General features: G+C 40.9%; 2 protein-coding genes across 5 annotated transcripts in view; one reads left to right on the top strand and one right to left on the bottom strand.

The window, feature by feature from the left end:
- LOC134865598 (1-phosphatidylinositol 4,5-bisphosphate phosphodiesterase delta-1-like) overlaps nt 1–7,251 on the top strand; it is an 11,594-nt gene extending 4,343 nt beyond the window's left edge. For all 4 annotated transcript variants that reach the window (XM_063885226.1, XM_063885225.1, XM_063885222.1 and 1 more), the window contains exons 6-15: nt 821–1,022; nt 1,214–1,358; nt 1,430–1,582; nt 1,690–1,836; nt 1,923–2,082; nt 2,999–3,115; nt 3,241–3,419; nt 3,523–3,655; nt 4,494–4,643; nt 4,815–7,251. In XM_063885226.1, coding sequence (XP_063741296.1) covers nt 821–1,022; nt 1,214–1,358; nt 1,430–1,582; nt 1,690–1,836; nt 1,923–2,082; nt 2,999–3,115; nt 3,241–3,419; nt 3,523–3,655; nt 4,494–4,643; nt 4,815–4,906 — 1,478 coding nt within the window. In that variant the 3' untranslated portion in view covers nt 4,907–7,251. The remainder of the gene's footprint in view (nt 1–820; nt 1,023–1,213; nt 1,359–1,429; nt 1,583–1,689; nt 1,837–1,922; nt 2,083–2,998; nt 3,116–3,240; nt 3,420–3,522; nt 3,656–4,493; nt 4,644–4,814) is intronic.
- Nucleotides 7,067–25,606, bottom strand: LOC134865599 (CTD small phosphatase-like protein). Its single transcript, XM_063885227.1, has 7 exons — nt 24,878–25,606; nt 18,067–18,230; nt 15,881–15,982; nt 14,234–14,290; nt 11,518–11,610; nt 10,878–11,063; nt 7,067–9,985 (listed from the first exon to the last, which is right to left on the bottom strand). Exons 1-7 carry the CDS (start codon nt 24,951–24,953, stop codon nt 9,860–9,862), a joined length of 804 nt encoding a protein of 267 aa, XP_063741297.1. The 5' UTR covers nt 24,954–25,606; the 3' UTR covers nt 7,067–9,859.

Below are 25,606 nucleotides of genomic sequence, written 5' to 3'. Positions count from 1 at the left end.
CTGTATAAGCTTTAAGGCTTCAATCTCATGTCCAGAAACTAAAAAATAGGGCTCCTTTGTTGTTTTAAAATGCAAACATTAGCCCATTGAAAGCTTGTGCTTCACAGCTCAATGAAAAATTACCCAAAAGGCTATCTCTGGTGCATTCATAGCAAGCAGCAGGTGGAGAAGCACGCTCATTTGCTTTCTCGCAAAGACTTAGATGAGAGGGTAGATACCACTTTCCATGAATGCTAAATATTTAGCTAGGCTCAGGAGGCAAATACTTTTAGCTTACCACAACGACTGGACTGGGGAAGAAAATGCTAGTTTAAGGCTAGAGATAAACCTATATTTAAATGCACCTGTGGTTGAATTGTATCCTGCCTCCAGTACGTGTTGTACATCCTCAGAAATTAATTAAATTTAAAGCAACTATATCTCTGACTTAGCTCTTTGCAAAGTCAGATCAACAGTCCTAACATAACTTATCTTATCTTATAAATGTTAGCGCAAGAAGCTATAGCATCTTCTGGAAGACAACCAGATAACGTGTGAGTTTCACAGCGACTGGTAATATCATGTCACTGATGATAGATCAACATTAACAAAGTCAAATACCCTGCAGGGAAGCCAGCTAACAAGTTAGACAGGCTTATCAATATCAACATACAAGATAAACCTAAAGCAATATCCAGTGACAGTCTACACAGTGTATTCAGTGTTGTTGGTGCTTCTAATTATGTAATATATGGTTGTTGACATGTTGTATAGATTTTACAACATGTCAGATGCTTTTTTATACTTTTTACTGGATAAATGTGTCCCTGTGTCCTTTTAGCCAAAGAGAAGAAGCTGCTGTCCAAAGATGGCTTCCTCATGTACCTGCACCATCCGGAGGCTTTGGTTCTCAATCCCGATCACAGAGGGGTGTACCAGGACATGAATCAGCCCCTCAACCACTACTTCATCTCCTCCTCGCACAACACCTACCTCATGGAGGATCAGCTTCAAGGTCCCAGCAGCACAGAAGCTTATATCAGGTAAAAATCTGTCCTCCATGTAATTATTATGCTGCAGACCATTTACATGCACAAACACCCTACATAACACTACAGGAAAGGGAAACTCCCTAAAGCATAATAGGGACTCTTTAAGGGTTTATCAACGATTACTCTGAGGCAGCCTTAAAGAGCCTTTCTTAACTCCCTGATGTTGGCTGTGCCTCTCTCAGGGCTCTGCTGAAGGGCTGCCGCTGTGTGGAGCTGGACTGCTGGGACGGGTCGGATGGTGAACCAGAGATCTACCACGGCTACACACTCACCTCTAAGATCCTCTTCAAAGACGCCATCAAAGCCATTAAGGAGTATGCCTTTAAGGTGTGTTTACTTTCCACTAAAATCCATTAGCAAAACGTTTGTCTTGTTCTGAGTTCTCTTTGTTTTCTCAGACGTCAGATTACCCGGTTATCCTCTCCTTGGAGAATCACTGCAGCGTGGAGCAGCAAGAAGTCATGGCCCACCACATGAGCTCCATCCTTGGCAGTGCCCTCGTCACCTCACCCCTGGGGGACGGCATGCCCAAAGGCTTTCCTTCTCTACAGGTTTGTATCATATCTATTGGATAATTTTACTTTGGTTTTCTCTTATTCTATTTTCTAATTTTATACGTTCTTATTCCTGCTACTTACTTGCTTCATTATACCTCTAGGAGCTGAAGGGGAAGTTCTTGATCAAAGGGAAGAGGTTAAACAAACTGGAGGCCACTTTTGCTCCTGATAACACTGAAGATGACGAAGAGGACATGACGGAGGAGGAAGAGTCGGACGACGAAGATGAGGAGCAAGAGAAAAAGAAGGTGGGGGGAGTGACATCAGGAGAGTAATTAAATTATCTCTGTTAATACATGTTCACAAGACTTTTGTACTCGCATTGAATGCATAGGAGAAAAAGAAGCTGAAACTGGCGAAGGCTCTGTCCGACATGGTGGTCTACTGTAAGAGCGTCCACTTCCACGGCTTTGAGGACGCCAGGCAAAACCTGAGCTTCTACGAGATGTCGTCCTTCAAGGAGAAGAAGGCCTTGGAGCTGGCAGGAGAGTCGGGTAAGAGAGAATTAAGGCTGACGTGGTTTAGTGTGCATATATAATATGCAACATTAAAATGACCAAAAATGACTAGACCCAGGCGAGCTGGGTACTAAGGTTAGCTCTAAGTTTCTGATTACTTTTAAACTTAAGAAACTCTATTATTTTAAACAAGGCAATGATACGTTTTTATTTGGGTGTATTAAAAACGCGAGCATGGTCTGCCAGAAGCTGTGCTGAATTGATTTTTTATTCAGTTTTAAAACACAAATATTTTGTGATAGCTCTACATTTTCTATTTAGATTTGAGTTGTTTTTAACTGTACTTTTCAACATACCGTATGATTTTAGTCATCTGACATCTGGTTCTTACATTTTCAGAGAGACAAGCTAAGCAAGTGTTAGAATCAGAAGCCAAACCGTGAAACTGCTTTAGTTAGTGTTCTTACCCGTTTTAATCACCTGGTTTGTTTTTTTGGAGAGGAGCAGACCTCTGAGGATAATTTGGCCCCAGGTACACACCTCCTGAATAATGAACGCTGATGAAATCCTAGCCAGGACTTCAGGAGGACGGCACCAAAATCCACCAGTTGTTATTATCTTAAAATGTGTGCACCCTAGTGGCAGATAAATACATATTGTAGGTTTAAGTTCTGAAATAGGGATGACTTGGTAACCATTATGTATTTAAAATCCTACATGACTACAAAAAAAGGTATTTACAATACTTTTTTAGAGCTCTTTTAATTCAAAGCGACTGAGAAGTTGTGAAAGCTTAAAACAATTTCCACATTAGATGACACCAGTTGTCCTCATTTGGTGATAATAGTTATAATGGCACCTCTTTTAGAATATAGCACACATAGTGTAATAAAGGAAAAAGTAAGTCATTTTAAGATCAGTAACAAACTCTGCCTCCATGTTGCCTCTGCAGCTAATGCCTACATCCATCACAACGTGGAGAAGCTGAGCCGCATATATCCAGCTGGCTCCAGGACCAACTCCTCCAACTACAACCCTGTACCTCTGTGGAACGCCGGCTGCCAAATCGGTACGTTATACAGAAACAGGATAGGGAATTAAAAACTCTCACATGTACAGTCCACTCTGACAATTAACCAATGGGAAGTAGTCGCTTATTTCTGATTTCATCATTGTACCTACCCTCCTTTTCAGTGGCTCTTAACTTCCAGACCACCTGCACAGCCATGGACGTAAACCAGGGCAGATTCCTGATTAACGGAAAGAGCGGCTACGTCCTGAAACCTGCCTACATGAAGGACCCATCCTCAGAGTTTGACCCTGTCACACTGACCCAAGGAGAATGGCTGCAGCACAAGATGCTCCACATCATGGTGAGCTGTTACAAAACAGACATAAAACCATTCACTGTCCCATCCTTTAAAAATCCTGCTGTGGCGAAGACATGATTTCATTTTCTGGGCAAACTGTCTTCAGGTTATTTCAGGCCAGCAGCTCCCCAAAGTGAGCCAGAAGAAATCCTCCATCGTTGACCCGCTGGTGAGGGTGGAGGTGTACGGAGTGCCGGATGATAATTCAGAGACAAAGACCAGTGCTGTCGATAATAATGGTACGTTCCCTTTAAAACACAATACACATGTTATTTTTAAGCGCATTTTTTGGGGGGGGCGAATCTCGTGGAAATAATAAAACTAATACATGTTACTATATAGTGCTTTTCCTGGTGCTCAAAGCTAGGTGGATGGGCTGCAGGAGGTTAGTGTCTGCAGACCAGAGGCGACGGGTGAGGGTGTGTCGTTGGATGAGGTCACATAGATGTTTAAATGTGTTTTATCTAAGGAAATATTAGATCCATATATATATTTGTATTTTTTATTTTTTCAACTGAATGCACAGAAAGGGCACACACCTGTAATACAAGGCAGTCTAACATAAGTAAAAATGAATGCAATAACAAGAAACCTTAATTTTTTAATAATCTGTTTCCGGTTAATGACATCATAGTCATAACAGGCTTACTTTGCATGTACTGAGCCAATGCAACCTTTTTATTTTTAACACAGTTACAATAATGTTAATTTTGTGAAGGGTAAAAAAATAAGTATTTGTTGTGACTTCAGCATCCTTTGAAACATGGCGTCTCTACAACTACTGGCCTCAATAGACCAAAACGCAATGCAGCCACAACAAACAGAAGATTTGGAATCAGTTGTTGCTTCCTGTGTAGTTGGAGATACTTGAACGAAGTGCAGGCAGCTTCACACGTCCTTATTATGTTAAACTAACAGCTAATGTAATGTATTCACGCCCCCTGTAGGCTGTTTACAAATGCATTGTGGGAACGAGGAGAGCCTTTAAAGCAGAGGAAGAGGCATGTGGAAAGATGACCAATAATCCAAGGAATGCATCAGTAATTATAACGTGTCACTTTCTTTTTACTGTCTCAGGTTTTAACCCTGAATGGAATGAGAACATTGAGTTTCAAGTGCACGTGCCTGACTTGGCACTGGTACGCTTCACCGTGGAAGACCACGACTCCGCAACTTCTAATGAGTTTGTGGGGCAGTACACACTCCCATTCAACAGCTTAAAAATGGGTGAGTTCAATCAAAACACTGATTGTCGTTGGTTTCCACACTTCATTAATGAACAGAGACGGGAACCATCCCAACTCCGGCCGAGCATAGAGAAGTCAATTGAAGCTCTGCGACAAAGAGCTCTTCATATTTTGTGATTACTGACTGTCCCAACTTTGTGCTCCGACGCAGGATACAGACATGTGCCGCTGCTCAATAAGAATGGAGACCTCCTCCCCTCAGCTGGACTCTTTGTACACATCATGGTCACCGATGCCAACTGAGAATGTCACCACCAAAGACCTGCATCTCACAGCCCAGTCCTGCTGTTTTAAAATGTATTTTTATGCTCATTAGTTTTGGTTTATGCTTAATTTATTGGCTTAATTCCAGTGGTTTTATCAGCTACTCTAAACAGCAAATCAGTCTACAAAACAAGGCACAGCAAACTTCGTCTGCAATCAGCCATTGTATTGGTAAGGTCCAATTACTAATGAAGAGGATAAGGGACACATGTGAAACATGTTTGGGAGATCTGACCAAAAGTCCGAATTCTGACTTAAATCTTCAAATTCTGACTATTTTTTCTTTGTAATTACTTTTCTCCAAATTCTTACTTTAATCTCTGAATTCAGGTTTTTTTCTCTGAATTTAGACTTTCTTAGAACCAAGCCAAAATGAACTTTTGGTAAGATCTCAACATTTTATGGCCCTGATCCTCTTCCGTACATTACAAACTGTTTTACCAATTTTTGTTTTGTATTAGCTGCACTAGTGTTTTAACAAGTTCAGTTTGGGGTGCCATTGATTTCTTATTTTTAAAAGATGGCTTGTGTCCCTCATTTTGGGTCAGTTAATGTTTTGTCTATTTAAATATTTTTATTACATTTATGAATTCTGGCGAAACATTAGCCAATGTTAAAAAACGATGTGCTTCGTATCTATCAGTAATTATAGTTATAGAAAGTGATTATTTTACACGTGACATCATCACAACTTCTTCTTTTTGTAAATCAAGATGAAGATAAAAGTTTTAAACTTAAATGTGCCTCAGTGGGTTTTTGTTTTCCAGCCCTTAACCAAAACAGTTTCTCTTATCTGGTACGCTTGAATAAACTCCACATCTCATCTAGTGGTACCATACGGAGTAGTACGACTGTATAGTGGTCAATAACTTCTATTCTCCAATTCTCCTTCACTAACAAAGGTTACATGTAGGGGCAAACCAGGTGCCTTTTTGGACCACTTTATTATATGCAAACAATAAAAGAAAGATAGCTGTTGGTAGCTGAGCCTCTTAAGCCTTTCCTTAGAATGAAACCATTAACCTAGTGAACTTTGGATGCACACACCTTCGGTAAACACAGCGCCAGTCCAGAAATAATACTATAGGATGTCTGGTTAGTTTGTGTGTTAGCTTAAGAGTTGAGTGGCATGAAAGTCTTTTCTCTAATGTTTTTGTTTTTATTTTAATGTATGTATTTAATACAGCAATTAGTCATATTTGATAAAAACAATGGAAACGTGTTGCTTTTAGTGACTGTCTCTAGCTCTTGCTATGAAGCCTGATACAGGTGTGAATGTTTCAGTACCTCACGATTAATTCAGCAGTTCCTGAATCAAATATTTGCAGTTAGCTTACATTACATTTCGCTGACACTGTTATCCAAATCAACTTAGTTACAAAAAAACATAGTGATTCAAACTCCGAACAACAAGGAAAGTGAAGATATAGTCACTTCAGACAAGTCATACCATTGTATTTGCTGGTCAATTCGTTACAAGGCCTAAGCTAACTCTTTGAAGTGCTTTTTTTCTACAGGAATTGAATTGCCAAGGTAAAATTAAAAACGATACGTTTTCAGTTTGCCATGGAAGATATGCAGAGTTTCTGCTGTCCTGATGTCAATGGGGAGCTCATTCCACCATTTAGGAGCCAGGAAAGCAAACAGGCGTGATTTTGAGGGGTACCTGGGTCCCACTCTTAGTGAGGGAGTAGCAAGCAGATTGGCTGACGCCGAGCTAAGTGCACGTGCTGGAGTGTTTCATCAAGGCCTGGTTAGCTTAGCTTAGGCTAGCTGCTCATAAACTTGTCCATTTCAAATAGTGTTCACAAAAAAACATTAGAAAACCGGGATTTTTGGGGGAATTTTTCAACAAATCACACAATAATGAGTGACACAACTTTGACTTACTGTTGCAATATCCATCTTCTTTTATAGATAAAATACTTTTTGAGGTGGATTTTTGGGTCATCTCAGGAGATAATTTGTTATAACAAAACAATTAATTGATTAATCGAAGAAATAATGGACAGGTTAATACAATTAAAAAACAGCTTTAACAGACAGGGAAAAATGTGAATCCAGACTAATTTCAAACAATTTCTCTTTGGCTTTCATTAATCTACCATATCTTACAAGTTAATAAAAAGTTTGACATGATAATTGTTTCAATGAAGCCTTTTATTATGGAAATGAAGAAAAAACTGATGCTCAGGATGACAACACGCTGCAAACACTCCAAGTAAAGCAACAAGAACAGGCGAGTTTGTTTGTTTTTTTGAAAGGAAAAATAAATGTATAACCTCACCAACAAATAAAAACACCCCACAGTGACTTGAACTCAAGTGTTGTAGAACTTTGGTGTTTAAATCAATACTTAATTATGAATGTGTGATATTGAGTGAGGTGAACAAAGAAGAACACACACACACACACACACACACACACACACACACACACACACACACACACACACACACACACACACACACACACACACACACACACACACACACACACACACACACACACGACTGAGATTTCTCACCGAAGGCAAGACAGGGACATGACGGATCTGAAAGGAGGGGGGAAAAAGCCAGATACAATGGGTAATATGCAAATTCTCAAACCAAATACTGACGAAAAGGTAAGTAGAAAAATATCACAATGATACAAACAACATTTTCAGAGAAAAGTCATCATTGAGAGGTTGAGAAGAGTCCACCGAACGCTTCTTAGAAAAAGGACATTGCACTGAAACCACCATCATGAGCTCACCACCGTCACAAATGCTTTTGCGAAAGGAATATATTTCAATACGCTTGTAAGAGCAGCAGCCTTTTCAACTTGAAAAAATGTTGGAAATTGTGAAGTAGTGTAGGTCGTTTTAATGCACCATGAACATAGAAACCAAACAATAAAGCAACGGTGCGTCCCGTGTTGGCACCAGAGCCTTTTATCTTCATTGACTGACTTCTTGTTTCATAATGCTAATTCACCTAGCCATATACGGTCAACACATATATCGGCCAGTGGATTTTACACTCCGTACCAAAGAGACGATGTTAAACGTGTGGATGTTACGTTGGAATCGATGGAGAAACATTGCTTGTGTGCCTCTGTGGGCAGTAAGGCATCAGTGCCGTGATGACGTTCCTCACAGTACGTACGCAGTGCCCCTGTAGTTTTCCGTTCGGAGCTGGCCCCTAATACTCAGCACCCATCTGTAGGTTCAAAAAGGCGTCCTTTTAAACACTATTTAAAATACTTTCTTTACCAACAAACTATGCCATTAACATTGTTTAGACAATGTTATATGCGTTTGTCCAGCTTGCGAATCAATGATTCTGAAATGTATGTTTCAATAATGATCACTGAAGTCATTTTGATAACCAAAGCAGCCTTTAGTGTAAACCAAACCTCTACAGGGCCAGCCTCCTCAACGACCAAACCAAACACTTAGTATGGAAAGTCCACTACCCCACCCCCAACCCCCCCCGAAAAAGGTTATTGCCATGGTAGCTAATGTTGCAGCATTCGGTTCGCGTGGCTCCTCTCAAACGTAGGCACTGAGGTGAAGAGCAGATAAAAAGAGTCCGGGAAGGTAAACATCGCATCGTCCATCGCCGTTTGTAAATCTGGAGAGGATGGTGTGAATTTAACACTGACCCCTGCTCTGTCCGCTAATCCTATATTCCTTAAAGACACTAACCTCATGAAACAAACAAATATGGCACTAGATCCTTTATCTGTAAGATCCCACACCATTAGAAACAACAAAAAGGGATATCTTGCGTCTGTGTACAATTATGGACAAGTGTGTCCCAAAAAAACAAAACACATGTTGGGCTAACAGCTAATCCATATGATAAGCACAACATTACAAACAAAAACATTAAAACATACAAAAGTATTTGACAACTATCTGTCAAAAAATGGAAACCTATAATGCTATACTTACTACTAATGGTTTAACAGTGATAGCTGAAACACTGTTAAAGATATGATAAAAAATAATTTTCTTATTTGGCAAATAATAAAAAGAGATAAGGGAGAGGGGAGGGAAGAGAGAAGATAAATGGCACAATTTATCCGAGCTGTCAGATCAAATTATTAAACGCAAGGTTCACAATTGCAAACGTACTCCTTTGCCTAAAAACAAATTATTTCTACGTATAATGAAAGCACAAAGAAACATTTATATAATGGCACAAGCATACTGGGAGAAAGAAAGAGAGAATACTACGGAGACGTTAACTCAGCATTTGATAATCCAAAAATGTGTTTATCAAGATTACTTCTGTGTCCACTTGAAAGCATATTTTGCGTGAAAAGACTGTACTCTGGAAATATGCCATGTACAAAACATCTCCCCATATAAACAACATTCACACAAGGCACTTCTCAGTAAGAAAAGAGAATCACAGTCCTTCCTACTACCAGAAACTGCCTGCATAGCAACAATACGCGGACTAAATCTTTTCCAGACTTTTGTGTGGTTCCACAAAATTTCAGACAAAACGTTGTTGTGTTTTTTTTTTGGTTTTTAAAATAAGCACTTCACCGAATAGTAAAACTTTGTTGGTTTTGAAAATAAAGACCAGAGTTCATTCCTCTTAGCATTCTGTCCCCCGACCTTATCGACTCTCTGCACACTCTCTGGCGTTGGTTTTCGTCAAACACAGTGCTCCTGGGATATTTCTTTTTTCTGACGGCACTCAGAAGGCAGCCGGTCACCGGGAGAGGAGAGCGGGGTCACATGACAGGTTTTGTCCACAGTGAGACTCCAGGGCGTCCCCCCTTGGGGCAGAGACAAGAGGGGCGCATGTGGGAGGTTGTGCCTGAGTCTGAGACGTGGTTGTGGAGAAGGGTGTGGGGTGTGGGGGGGTGGGGGGCTAGAGGTGGACCGATGGGAGGAGGTGGAGAGCGCGGGCGGCGCTGTGCTGCGTCCTGCTACCTGCCTCTCAGGTCCTGCAGGACCCCGTAAACGTCTTCCTCTTTGCTGAGTCCCTCGAAGAAAGGCAGCAAGTCAAGGAGCTCGGTGTCATTCATGTCGTCAAACCAGGATTGGACAGGGACCTTGGGAGACGGGGAGACCACCCTCAGTTAGCTTTCACTACTTAGACAGGATATTCTTAGCTTTCCAATTACATTTTTATTGTTTTTGTTTTCTGAACATTAAGCAAGGTACTGTATGTCACATTGCATAGTTAGCAAGTCACGATTATGGGTAAAAGGCCTATATACCTATATGTGGGTGGAGGGGGTGCTGTGTGCATTTACAGAGGGAACAAACACTGTTTAATGCTGTGTGGTTGGTAATGCTGCAGAGTTGCTCCGTTTGTTTCTCGTCATCTTGTTTTTACAGGCTTCATTGCTGTGTTTATCTTTCTTTTTATTTGAAGTTAGATCAAAAAAGTCCTGTCTGGGCTCCTGCCTTGTTACTATGAGGCTGTCATTAATTATTTCAGTAGGGTTAGGTTGAGAGCTGACGGTAACAGCAAAGGACGTCCTCCTGTCTTTACAAGCTTTAAAAAATGCATTCATTTTGGCTAGTTGTTGTGTTACTCCAGCACAACAGGTACATCAAAATGAGGGTGACCCATTGCCAGGGTTCCCTGCGCCTTTTACTACAGGGGAGCAAGAGCTGTAGTTAGGTATAATGAGAGTAAAGTAAGAAGAAAATGGAATTACCATAGCTTTAAAAAGGCATTTCCATAAGTGCTCATGTATGAAAACACCCAAAATGTCTAATCACTATAAGTAAGTAATTTAGACCAACCTCATGTTTCCTTATTGTCATAAGAGTTAATGTATGAAATTCTAAATATATTACCATAAAATAAAGACACTCGAGATAGCAAATGAAAAGGAGCCTATGACTCCTTCGGGTTAGGGTAAATATTAATAACCTAACAAAAGTAGCTTTTGACCGTGACAGATTTTATACATTTGTGATTTTGGGACTCACAGCATTCTCTGGGTGGAAAATGTAAGAGGCGGGTGAATTGTCGACGATGATGACGTTGCTGAGCTCTCGTCCCAGCCGGCTGAGGTCTTTGACGTAGTTCCCTCTGTGAAAAACGCAGGATTCTCTAAAGAGTCGCTCTCGAAACACACCCCACTGATCCAGCAGGTCTGCCACAGGGTCGGCGTACTGTCCAAGAAAACAAACAAACATTTGCGTAAAAACAAATCCTACACATATTCTGAATTTCAGTGCCAGAAAAGCAGACAATAAATCAAACTGAAAGTCGTAAAAAAAACACATTTGTCACACAGGTTTTTGGGGCCAGACTAGTCAGCTAGAGCGCTAACAACATGAAAATGCTGAACTAAAAGGTCCAAAAGAAAGAAATCTAAAATGGCACTAGTGACACCTAGCTTCTGAATCATCAGTACAACAAAAACTGACACTACAGGAACGCCCGCCACTGCGCGCTTATTTTTCATTCATTAAACTTACCCATTCATTTTTGGCAAAGAGGCAAAAGACACAGACGGAGAGCGAAGCAGAGGAAGTGTGAAGATTCAGATGGCAAGAGCAGACGATAATAAGAGCACAAGGGAGTAGAACACATGCGGGGGGGGGGGGGGGGGGCTGAACTCACCTTGGCGAGACTGGCTGTGAAGAGCACACATTCAAACAGCTCTCCCATTTTTTGGAGAAACTCATCCACGTGGGGTCTTTTCAGCACATACACCTGCAAAAACACACCATAGATTAAGGGAGAGAGAAAAAAGGGAGTGTAATACGAGTGTGAGACAGATGCGCTGAGAAAAGTATGTAATGTGAGAGGAGCGTCATTTACTACAACCTTCACAGAGTTATTTATAGCAGTATCAGGAGTGTGGAGTTACAGAAACATCCCTGCTATGTAGAATCAGAGTGCTTTAGTTTTCCGGGGGAAATTGGATTTGGTGACAAATTGGGCTTACATTAAAGAAATAAGTCAAATAAAACAGAATATATACATAACAATTTGCAGTAAGAAGTTGCAATAAGACGATTAAACATAGGAAGTTAAGACAGAATGTAAATTAAGATAAATATATTGATTCAAACAAAGTAATTTAAAGTAAAAATGTCCAATAAAAGAAATAGAATACAAATATTTATATAAACATAAGATTACAAAAGTGTGCAATGAAAAAGTAAAGTAAAATAAAGCTTTTGATATAAAACGAAGTAAAATGTAAAACAATGTAAAACTAAATAAACATGTACAGTGGGGCAAAAAAGTATTTAGTCAGCCACCAATTGTGCAAGTTCTCCCATTTAAAAAGATGAGAGATGCCTGTAATTTTTTTATCATAGGTATACCTCAACTATGAGAGACAGAATGAGAAAAAAAATCCAGGAAATCACATTATAGGATTTTTAATGAATTAATTGGTAAATTCCTCGGTAAAATAAGTATTTGGTCACCTACAAACAAGCAAGATTTCTGGCTCTCACAGACCTGTAACTTCTTCTTTAAGAGGCTCCTCTGTCCTCCACTCGTTACCTGTATTAATGGCACCTTTTTGAACTCGTTATCATTATAAAAGACACCTGTCCACAACCTCAAACAGTCATACTCCAAACTCCACTATGGCCAAGACCAAAGAGCTGTCAAAGGAGACCAGAGACAAAATTGTAGACCTGCACCAGGCTGGGAAAACTGAATCTGCAATAGGTAAGCAGCTTGGTGTGAAGAAATCAACTGTGAGAGCAATTATTAGAAAATGGAAGACACACAAGACCACTGCTAATCTCCCTCCATCTGGGGCTCCACGCAAGATCTCACCCCGTGGGGTCAAAATGATCACAAGAACGGTGAGAAAAAATCCCAGAACCACACGGGGGGACCTAGTGAATGACCTGCAGAGAGCTGGGACCAAAGTAACAGAGGCTACCATCAGTAACACACTACGCCGCCAGGGACTTTAATCCTGCAGTTCCAGACGTGTCCCCCTGCTTAAGCCAGTACATGTCCAGGCCCGTCTGAAGTTTGCTAGAGGGCCTTTGGATGATCCAGAAGAGGATTGGGAGAATGTCATATGGTCAGATGAAACCAAAATAGAACTTTTTGGTAAAAACTCAACTCGTCGTGTTTGGAGGAGAAAGAATGCAGAGTTGCATCCAAAGAACACCATACCTACTGTGAAGCATGGGGGTGGAAACATCATGCTTTGGGGCTGTTTTTCTGCAAGGGGACCAGGACGACTGATCCGTGTAAAGGAAAGAATGAATGGGGCCATGTATCGTGAGATTTGGAGTGAAAACCTCCTTCCATCAGCAAGGGCACTGAAGATGAAGCGTGGCTGGGTCTTTCAGCATGACAGTGATCCCAAACACACCGCCAGGGCAACGAAGGAGTGGCTTCGTAAGAAGCATTTCAAGGTCCTGGAGTGGCCTAGCCAGTCTCCAGATCTCAACCCCATAGAAAATCTTTGGAGGGAGTTGAAAGTCCGTGTTGCCCAGCGACAGCCCCAAAACATCACTGCTTTAGAGGAGATCTGCATGGAGGAATGGGCCAAAACACCAGCAACAGTGTGTGAAAACCTTGTGAAGACTTACAGAAAACATTTGACCTCTGTCATTGCCAACAAAGGGTATATAACAAAGTATTGAGATGAACTTTTGTTATTGACCAAATACTTATTTTCCACAATCATTTGAAAATTAATTCATTAAAAATCCTACAATGTGATTTCCTGGATTTTTTTTTTCTCATTTTGTCTCTCATAGTTGAGGTATACCTATGATAAAAATTACAGGCCGCTCTCATCTTTTTAAATGGGAGAACTTGCACAATTGGTGGCTGACTAAATACTTTTTTGCCCCACTGTATATTAAGATAGGAAGTCACAATAGAATAAAAACACATACATAAGCACAAGGTAAAGCAAAATGTCCAATAAAATAAAATTGTATATTTAATTTATAATAAGTATAACTATAATAAGATATTTTTATTATGTAAGAAGTAAACATGTGCACGTTGTACTACAATATATAAAACATGTATTATAATACATACAGTGGTGTATGAGTTTTTAAATATATGAATGACTAAATTATCAAAGATACTTTTATAATTTCTACTGTTTCTGTAAATCTTCAGCTTGGTGTGTGCCCTCCTGATTGGCTCTCCCGGTTCCGATGCCCTCCTCTCTTCGCCCAGCGGCTGCCACCCAGTGCAAGTAATCATGAATAGGCCAACCAGGATACACACAGCCTATCCTGGATTACTTGAACTGGATCACAGCCATACTCTTCAGGATCTCTCTCCCCTGCTGGAAAAATGTATTCCACAAAAAAACAAAAGGGGTGTACACTACCTGATGAACGGTACCATCGATCTCCACAGGGACGATAAAGTCTGCGTTGCTGATGGGCTGTGAGAGGAAACACAACAGTGCATCAGTATCATTCAAACTGACGGTGCAGTACCACTACAGGTCAGCAGAGGTCGTGCTAAGAACACTCAAACTTTGAGATTCATAGATTTTCAGATCCGTGGAGGACAAAGTAGAATTCATTTTATGCCAAATTGTTCATTTTATCCTCCATCCTTCAGCAACCTCTCTGATAATACAACTCAGACAGAGAGAGTACGGGTTGAGGTAAAGATAATGACAGGAAGATGGATAAAAAGGGTCTACACGCGTCATATGATGGATTTTCAGCCACTAATGCTGCTGCATTTCAGTCAATTCCTTTCTTGTGACACTAGTAAAAAAACAGTATTAACTGCAGCTGGGTGCCAACATGAGCCAGGCTTCAGACATTCCTATTACCCCCCTGCTTCTATTCTTAATGCACAATTGGGACTGTAATATTGCCCCGGTTCCTAGCACAGCACACCATGCACCACCTGCTCCTCTCCTGGCTTTGTTTGCACAGCGTTTTATTGGATTTAACACAGCTCTGACGTTTTGCAGGTCATTGGCTCACTTTTGGATATAACGACAAAGGGGAGTTTCTATATTCTATATACACTCAATGCAAGGCATGAAGTAGGCTTCATAATAGATGATCTTAAAAAGGGGTAAATAAAAGTATTCGGTAAAATAACCCGTTTAAAATGTATTTACAGTGTTTATTTCATCACTGTGCACATAGCAAAGAATAGCACAGATGTGTTTTAGATAGTCAATCAACTACCATATAAATCAAATCATTATTATGATTTAAATGATATATTCTGAAGTTATAGAGACCAATTTGGACACTGATTTACCTGCCTCCCTTTGTGTATGTAGGGCAAGCAGTAAAACCATCTTTGAGCTCATTCATATGTTTTGAAAGGTCCAACAAATATAGTTGGAAGCAGAATATGTTGTAAGCATGTTTTGAATTTTGAAAATGATTAGATCTATCTTTTTTAAATAAATGTTCTGATATTTTCTGGACAGAGGACCAAGACAACAGAGGCAAAGTAATGTATTTGAGATAGAGGGAAAAGAGGACACTTGCCCCTAAGTGAGGCATAGCGGTCTTATACACTGGCAGGTAGCTGTGGAGTGCCTTTCTAAATAGTTTAGAGATTTTCTAATAGATTTGCTTTTAGCAGAAGCACCAAAAAAGAGGAGTGGCCGGGAAAAAAGATGTGGCTATATGGACACTCAGCGTAAAGTATTGATGTTAATAACTCGGACACCGACGTTATGAATGGATCTTAGATTTGGTGGTCAGCATCCCTATGTCAAACTGTCTTGTAGTTTGGCTGGGATTTGTAATATACTGTAGATGTAGAAGGCCTTTCGTTTTTGGAAGTATTTTGTGAGGGTAAGGGAGGTTTTTTAAAGGGGTAAATGGTCCTTGGTATGAAAAAGAAGCTTTACAATGTTTGTCTGGTCGAGATTATTTTCCTACTGAGAAATGTGATTGTTTAGGCAAAGATCTCGCAGCTCAGACATCGACAGCTGACACCTGCAGAACTGTGAACAACATCAATTATATATACCCCCCCGTTTGAGCGTTACCTTGAAAGAGCTGTGGACGAGTGTTTCGTCCAAGTCGATCACCACACACTTTTTGCCGTAGTCAGATATTATCATCTCTGGAAGGAGGTATTTAGCTGGTGGCTGTAGGGGAGAGACGAGGAAGATAAGGTCAGACATATGAAGAGAGTGAAAGTACTCAAGGGAGAAGACAGAGATATACTTTGCATAAATTAATGTGCAATGCTGAGCAGAAAAAGCCAACACCATGTTAGGTAGAACATCACCGTGGGGGACAATGCAGCCGAGAAAAAAGCCATGTCTGAAAAAGTTGCGTATAATGGTCCTAAATCTTCAAAAAGGCACCCAATTTGATTCTTAAAAACCGGATAACCCCCTGCTAACAGCCACCGAGTCAATCTTAAATCCCTTCAGATTTCTCTGGAGGGATTGAATAATAAAAAAGGCCACACAAAGGTTACCTGCGCTCTGGTTTCATTGAATTCACTCAAATGTAAACGCTTTGTTTCAAATGTCAGTTTTAAGAAGTGGTGACTGCGTATCAAAAATATGTTCACTTCTGAGGAGTTGAGCCTCATACAGTCACTGATGGGTGATTTAACCGGTTTGTTGGCTGGACTACTGAAAAACGAGGTCACATATGGGTCCCTAGATCCATTTGTTTGGTAAGGAAGCAGACGTAAGACTAGGAGCCGCTGTGGAGCTTAATACCCAATGGATAAGAAGCACAATATATGGGTTTAAGTCTTACATGGAAGCACCTGAGGCAATGTTGTTACACTTAAATCAACATAATGTAATTGTTTTACCTCAGATTAACAGCTTTAAAACTGTTTTAATGCTACGCTGACTTGTAATGGGGAGAATGGTGTCTCTGTAAGTCCTAGTCTGCACCCAGAACGGCTGTTTTTGCAGTACGTAACTTTGTTGAGTGGGTCATATATACCCCGGGATAAGAGAGTTTGGCTTTAGTTAATGTCGGTAAAACCGGATCAGATTTTCTGGAGTAAATGCTTTCGGTCGTCCCTATTATGTCCTCTGGCTGCTATCTCTCAAGTGTGTGTCATTTACAAAGTTTCCTGACGTACAGAAAGGGGTTGTTGTTTCTGAAGTAAAGCTGCATTCACCAGACAAGCAGTAAAACATGACGTGATGTTCTGTTGCTATAGTGAAAGCGCTGCTCCCCGTCTATGCGGAATTATTTAAATATTGACCTTGTTTACCACTGAGCGTTCGACGCGCAACCAAACAACCGTATTCTGGCGAAAGCTAGCAGGGGATGTTACCATAGAAACAAAACTTTACTCAGTGTTTGCACTGCAAGGTTGGGCGCAGAGCCTTGCAGTGAAAACGCCGAAAGAAAATCACGTATCATGTGGATGCAGCTTAAGGCTAATTATGAGCAGATGCTAACGGTAGAAGCTATCAGCTAGTTAGTTGTTAGCTTAGTTTTCAATGAAGGTAAGGACTGGGATTAGAGCACCAGGGGAGTGTTGGGTGGAGGTTTTCAGGCCCAGGTAGCGAGGGGGGGTTGGCTGGCATTAGGTGGTACCTTTGTCGTTACAGAGAAGCTAAATTAGTTAGCTTACGAATCATAACAAATGTGTAACTTTGCACTTGTCCACATTTACGACAGCAGTGTATTGCGCTTATTCACAAAAAATCCAATTACTACATAATGATGCTTTTACTGGTTAAACAGTTAGTTTCACAGAATCTCTGGAAGCATACAAACCACCAAGTGTCAGCCATGCAGATCAGGCACAGATGCACCATTTAAAACCGGCTTGTGCACTATAAACCTTCCACTCAGCCAGTGCTACGATGGGCTGAGAAATGAGCAGCAGTGTTGTGGAAGAGCAAAAGCTCTCTGAGGAGCAACTGGAGCCCACACAAACCGGATGTGCCAGCAGCAGCCCACTCAGCCTGCATGCAAAGGAAAGGAGAACAAAAAAAGAAAAGGCGATACATACACTAGGGACAGGGATGACCTCGACCTGTCACAACTACAACAACACACACACACACACACCACACACACACACACACACACACACACACACACACACACACACACCAATAAAAAAACAACACACAAAACGACCTCCAAAAACAAAGATCGACGTTACACACACAACGAAAAAAAGTGACTAAAATAGCATAGTGGTTCACAAAAAAAAAAAAGCAGTTTCAGTGGGGCGACCCACCTTGGGAGGCGATCCATTATCCTCATACAGGTGGAGGCAGGGGAGCTGGTGTTGGTGGGTGTTGGGGGCTGGGGGGTCCACATTGTAGTTGCGGAAGCAGCAGAAGAATGTGCTGAAGATGCTCCGGCTCCTCTGCTTCTTTAGGCTGCTGTTGGACTGGGACGCTGTCAAAACAACAGGAGGGAGTGGGAGAGCGGAGGGTGAATGAGTGGATATGCAAATGGCATTCTGGCATAAAAATGGACAAGTTGGGAACAATTTGGTTATTTGCATGCCGAGTACGGCTGAGTATTACTCGATTAAGCTGCAGGGATTTCATCCAGCTTCATAAAAAAAACCACAAACAGTCATGATTTTTCAGTTCAAACCCCTAATATATTTAATTTAAAATGATACGAAACAGTGAAAAGCTGGAAAATCCTCATGTCTGGGATTCTGAAAACATCTTGTGCTATCTTTGCATGAAAATCAGCTTTTAACCAATTATTCTTCTGTCGATGGACTGGTCATCGGAGCTCTGGGTGCTGCTGAAGTAACTTTACAAACTGTTGTACGGTCAAAACAGTCTTACTGAGTGACCACAGTGGTGTGCCCTTCACTGAATCCCAACAATAAGCCGTGACAGTGTGATTACATGTCATCAGTGTTGTTTTTGTTGACCCGGCCTGGCAGAACCACAGATGAGAAAATAACTTGGCTGTCCGGCTGACTTTTATCAGTCACACGTAGCGACAGTGAGGAGCAAATTGCCTTCATTGCGGGACTACCAAATCAGACACCAAGCTTTTATTAATAGGGACAAGTTGGAAGCTGCTCCCTCCTCCTTTCCACCCTGCCGTGGTTCCCTTCACCTGATTGGCCCCGGGGGTCTCCATTTAAAAAAAGCTTACGTTACTCTCCCATGTTTCGGCTGGCAGGTGAGTGACTGAAGCAGCCTGGACATGCACAAGAGACGAGGGGAGGGGAGGAGGTGGGAGGCCCCTCAGACCATGCAGAGCCTATACAAGGCAGCATTCCTCTCTACCCATTAGTCCACCCCCCCATTTGCGCTCACACCAACAGAATGCTTTTGCAACTGAAGACCAGCGAGGGGCAAATAGCACTATGTCATGTCTTCTGGCATCTTGAAGTGCTGCTGACCTTAAAACAAACACCCAACAGACCTGATCAAAGGGAAAACGAAAGAAAATACATCAAATGGCAAGTATACAATTGCATAGTAATGACTACACACTTTAAACAACCAATCCAACAATCTATTCCCACATGTCTTGTTATCTTTCAGCAACAGAGGCAGCCAGAGCGTCATATCCTAACTTCCTGTAGGTACCACGCTGTAGTTTTGAGAAGATTACATCCATTCTATACTCTGAAGCTAAAAATAGTCGTCAGCGCAGGAAAGCTTCCAGACACTGACTGAGTAACACCCTGTCATTTCCATCCATCACTGGTACAATCACATTAATGATGTTGCTGTGTATTGAGACTATATCTTATATTAGCCTCTTTGTCCCAAGACAGTTGAAGTGCATCCATCAACACGTAACAACATTAAGTGACTATTTTAAGAAACTTCAACACATGTAATTGCTACGTCCAGAAGTGGTTATGGTTAGCAAGACAGAAACTGTATCCGGATACATTTGGTAAATGTTATTTTTCCTTTTATTCCAACATTTAACAAAACTATCATGCATCAATTATGTGGAGAAAAAGAGTGATTGTATTAACTATTGTATTGTTAAAAAAGTGTTTGTAAGGCTCTATTGAATAGACAGGCCATCACCTTTATAAATGTAGCCCAAAAGTGAGGAATGTAAGCAGAAAGAAATCCGTCAGGAAAATCCTACCCCATCTTTTTTTTTTTTGTCCAAACAAAAATGGGTATATTGTTAATGCTTACAGAGAAAATACATAACACAGAATAGCTAAGAAATTCCAGCTACTGCTCAATGTTTCCAGAGTATAAAAGCCACCACCCGTCACAATCTACTGGAAAATACCAAACTTTAACACAACTCTGCAAAAACCACCAAATACCAGAGAAATAAAGTGATTTAGAGATTTGCTTGGATGAATGTGATTAACCAAATTGTCCCCTATGACCTTAGCTGATCCTATCGTAAAATAAGCTTGGTTTAAACGTCTAGAAATAACCTAATTACAACCGTAGGACTACTTTTATTAACTGGACTTTGCCTTGTTGTTTCAGCTGTGTTACAGAGAAACTGGGACAGTGGTCAGCTTCCTGTGACTCATCACTACAAGCGGCTGCTCCATTGATTCATGTGCATAAAAAGGGACCCTCACAACTGGACTGCCGAGTCATTTACAGAGCAGAGCTGGGTCCTCATATACACTCATAAGGCGGAGGGAGTAGTAATAAAAGAATAAACACTGCTAAATGAATACATGCAGGCAAGACGTCAAAGTCCAGTTCCTTTATTCAAATAGAGTGGTGTGGGGACGACGCTGTTGCCAGCGCACGTTCAATACTTAGACGTTTTGTTCAGTGGGATAATCTCCACATGTTCACATCGCTTTTAAAATAGTCGACTAATAAATGCAATTGCCAAAAGTAAATAGCTAAGCTAACGAAATGCTATAAACGACTACATCGTCTCATTTTTTCACTTGTTAAAAACTGCCCTTTTATGATGCGTAAAAGCTTCAGATATTTATTAGTTGGGTACTTACTGAAGTATGTCGTAGAACACATGTACAAGTCTTGTAAATTAACCATAGACCATATTTTTAAGTCATAACTTTAAAAAAAACTGACTTCAGAGAGGGGAAGGGGACCTGAAAATGACAACTAATTTCCGGGTGTAACACCTATGTCTGCAGCACTCTATATCCGGCAGACTGTGGTCAGCATAGAAACACAATATAAATTACTGTCCAACAACAACAATTTCCTGTGGTTCTGACAGAGAAAAACTACCTCTCTCTCTAGCAAAGGGGGTGTAGGTTGTGTCCTAGACTTAAGGTGTGTTTGTTGACACGTCGTTTTCCTTCAGCTAAGGGTCAGTCTAACACAGAGAGCACTGTAGCATTGCAGTGCGATCTCAAAGCTTTTTATTTGGTCTACTGTAGATGGTGCACTGAACATCTGTTATACTACACACCTTTCAGTGGACTAACTTACCACCTGTTGTGGTGTCAATTGTAAATACACTAATCTAACAGTGCCTTTACTCATCTTCAGAAAAAGAATGTAACTCTAAATGGGTGAAGCCTCCCTCTGACGTTAAATGTGCCTGTCTGAAAAGACTTGTGAAGAAGGGGACCGGAGCTTAATGAAATGAATACAATTATCTAAAAAGCCAACAGTTACCTACAGAGGCAGCAGTACTAGCACCACTTCAATCTCTCAATTAACAACATGTTCACAAGTATGATATAAGTTTGTGAACGCACTCTGGTCAACCACTGATTTTGACCGACGGATTGGATTGCTGATCTCGGAAAAATGTACGCGGCAGACTCCTAAACTGTTGCTGCAGATCCCAACCAGGCCATGGAGCTCTGCTGTGTTTGAGTCTGGCTTTATGAAAGTCTAACCATTACTAATAGAGATCCTCAAAGTCTAAAATGTCTGTCACAGTGACAGTCATTGAACAACTGCAGTGCTCAGTATACATCAGCCACCACAAGTATATCAATTCTGAGAAACGTCTTGGATTTCACGACTGGAGTAGTGGATTTCATGAGTAGTATCATAGGGGTGAAAGGATCATTCAAGGGACATTCTTTCATCTCATAAATCCATTATGATCCTAGTGCACTCCTGAGTGGAGTAGCACTTTAAAAAGCCACTTTTTGAACACCCTCAAAAACACGGACAAGAAGGTAGATCATTATCTTCTAATGAAGTTGTTGTTTTTTTTCAGAACTGAAACCCTGTATGACTGAGCATTAAAAAAGAGGATCATTGTCATCTTTGCGAGTAGTTATACTTGGCCTGGAGGTCAGTGGTGCCCTGTCCAACAGGGCAGCGAGTCTATATTTAGTCTGCTGCTTGGCAGTCAAAGCAGTGTGAAAGGCAGGCACATGTTGTAAGACAGCCAGTAGACGAACACTGAGAGCAAAGGTGGTCAATTTTTGTCCAGACAGTTTGGAGCCTGTTCAAGCAATGGAAGACTACCTGTCAAATTCCTCTAGGACAGCTGCTGGGATGAGCTACATGATAAGTGATTCTCAATAGATAAGCTAAATCCAGAGAATAAAGCTTGGAATCCTGCAGAACAATCTGAACACACTTTAAATGAATTAATTAATATCAGAGTCATGCCACGCACATTTAAGGACAAATGTCCACAGCAAAAAGTAGGAAAGAACACGACCATAATATTCCTCTAATGATGGTTTTATTTGACTTCGCCCCAAGGGGAAAAAATCTGTGTGACTCACTCTTAAGAGAATATGAAAGAGGTAGGAAACAAACATCACTGCTCAAAGTCTGCTCTAACTCAACTGTGTCCTGCATAACAAACAACTCTTACTCAGGCTATTATTAAGTGTGATTTTCATGAGGCAGCATAACGCGAAACACTGAATTTTGACTGTGTGTTATGCTGCTCAAAGTCCTCTGTTGGTAGGCAATATAAGATCCAACCAAATGCTAGTTTGGGGGGGGGCATGGTGTCTCTATAAAGGGCCTCCAGTGTGTCCTTAACTAACACTACACAAGTCCTGGGCTTTCACAAACAATTAAAATATTTCCCTAAATATATCTATCAATTCAACTCATAAATAAGTGAATTTATCATGCAGCCTTGAATCAAAAATCCACATGACAAGCCCAAAATGATTGCGTACATTTGCTTACTTTCTCTGACCAACAACAGAAAGAAGAAAAACGAAGGAGGCGAACACTAAATAGTATAAAGCCTGCACCACCTCGGGTTTTACTGGAATGGTTACTTTAACCTTTTATTCCAATTAATTGTAACCATTAGCAGATTATAAGCAGAATTTTACTACCAACTAATCACTTAATTGTCGAATAATTTTAGCATTATGCGTTCCCAGTGACCTTAAATGACTTCTCCACCACTCTTTACCAACACAATAACGCAACCTCTTCAAGCTCTTAATAGTGACTGATAACATTCTAACAAGGCATTAAAAATAACTTTAAATCCCTTTGTATTAACTTTTTAAACCCTAGTCCACAAAACAAGCTGAGTAAGTGTGCATCACTGCAATGGAACCAGCTTATTTTTACTGCGTGGGTCAGTCTTTACCTTTACCCTTTATTCTCCCTTAACTCCCACATGAATGCAGTAATATTCTCCCATGACGCACATGAATCCATTATATAGAATCCATATGATATATTTGTACCCTACGGGAATATGCATTGTTGTGCTTGAAAGACTTATGATCTCAAATTACTAATGGTCTGACGAGGAGTTTGAGATGTGATACTGATACATGTCCCATGGGCCTGGGTGACCCGGGAAGTGTCAGAGTAGCCCCAGGAATCGGAATGAATGGACATTAGCAGCTATGGAAGAGATTTGACCTCCACTGCAGATCATGCTAAAGTGGGAGTGGAGAAATGCATAAAAAAGGATGACACAAGGATCCGTTTTGACCCTGGGTTACCCATAAACGTGGGAGGTTGTTAACTAAAAATCTAATAGAAGTTGTGTGTGCATGGGAAACTATTTTAACTGGAGATAAAAGTGACACAGAAAATTCCTACAATGGTCTTAATTGGAGACTTAAGGCAGCCCCACGGTTTACAAATTACACAAATGCAGATAAACAAAGAGCAATGTATATCTGTGCTTCCTATCAGGAGCACAGTAGTGATGTCAAAGATTCAAGTTTCAAAGGCTTTGTCATATTCACAGTGGCTACAGTGTAGTTATGGCAATGACAATCTTTCTCCCAGGCTCCTCCAACAATGCAACATAAATAAGACATAAACAAAACAATGCAAAAGAAATAACAATAATATAGCACAAGAAGAAACATTAGAAATAAAATAGTGCAAGATTATGTTGCAAGACCACTGTGCTAGTGATGCAAAAGAAGTCCCTATATAAAAAATGCAATAACTGATACAAGGGACCAAGTAAATGCAGGCATCCCTTTAAATAGAGTAAAATCAACACGAATTAATTAAATACTGTAACCTGAAAATATTACTTATTCTAGTAATACATTTGTGACATCAAAGTTTCAAGTGATAAGGAAAATGCTGTCCTTATTCACAATTTCCTTCACTACTGACAGCAGATATTTCTCTTGCAAGTTTGCTTCATCCTCAGAAAACAGTTTGCTACCCTACAGACCAACCCACCATCAACTATGTAGCATATTGTGGTCGTGTCGTGATTTATATAGTGAGTACCCAATCGGATCCGGTGTACAGTCCAATACACAAAAGTGAAACAATGCAAGCGTTCATAAAAAACATTAGCATATTTGGACCTAAAATTGTCTTGGACAAGCGCGTTTTCTCACAAATGACTGAACTTTAATCCAGCTAAAATTAATGGGGTAAAGCCACACGCCCCGACACCCGAGCGCTCTTCATGTTCAACAAACAGACCTTCAGCTAAACTTATCCTGGACGAGCCCACTCTAATAAACTTGTTGCTTTTTAAGAGTTTTTCAGCTTAAGCTACTGATTCTTTAATTCATTGTTTTACACCCCTATCACCCACAACTAGGCAACTAGTGTGTTTAACAACTACCGTTAGAACAGCTAGCGAGCGCCAGCTATCAGCTAACGTCAGTGGAGAAAAGTAGTCAGTTAGCATTAGTTATCTTCTGTGAATTCACATTTCCTTACCTTTCTCCTGGTTAAAGGATATTATTTCCTCCTCCTTCGGGTTGGAAACTTGGGTTATTATGGACATGTGGTCCATTTAGACGGGTGGTTATTCCTGTTTGTTTCCCACAATGTTATTCTTACTAGCGCGCGTTAGCTAGCTCCTGTTAGCTAGCCGTTCAGGATGGAGATGAGCAGCCAGCCCAAAAAGCAGGGCAGCCGTCCGGGGAGAAGTGGGGAGGCAGCGGATGTAGCCAGCCAGCTAGCACGGTGGTGAATGGAAGCCAGTGAGAGGCTGTCATTTATGGCAAAATATCATCGCTGCAAACGAGTATTTTTGCGACCAACACTGACAGCGCGAACTGCTAACACATATACAAACCGACGTTGAATAGCTAACTAGCTGAAGTTAGCAAATAGCTTAGGTTAGCGAGTTAGCTGTGGAGCTCCGATCATCCAAAATGTGAGGCCGTGTCTGGAACAACGCTGAAAACACTAGGAAGCTCGTCGTCGTTCTTGTACAAACACATGTGTCGACCGCAAGTTGCTGGACGTCAGAGTTAGCTAACACTTTTAAGCAAACAGTTCATATCAGCTGGCCCTTCATTCCCCGTGCAACATGGAGGCTTTATGTATTTTGAGTTGCATCTGAAGCGGGGGCTCTCTGAGTGGGAGGGGGCGGTGTGTTTCTGTGATGGATCCTCTCAGGCAGCCAGCCTCGCCGCACTATTGCTCAACCCATGCAGCTGG

The sequence above is a fragment of the Eleginops maclovinus genome, chromosome 6 (genome assembly GCF_036324505.1).
Source record: "Eleginops maclovinus isolate JMC-PN-2008 ecotype Puerto Natales chromosome 6, JC_Emac_rtc_rv5, whole genome shotgun sequence".
NCBI lineage: Eukaryota > Metazoa > Chordata > Actinopteri > Perciformes > Eleginopidae > Eleginops > Eleginops maclovinus.
The sequence above is the reverse complement of the archived record's forward strand: the minus strand, read 5'-3'. Positions and strand labels throughout refer to the sequence as shown.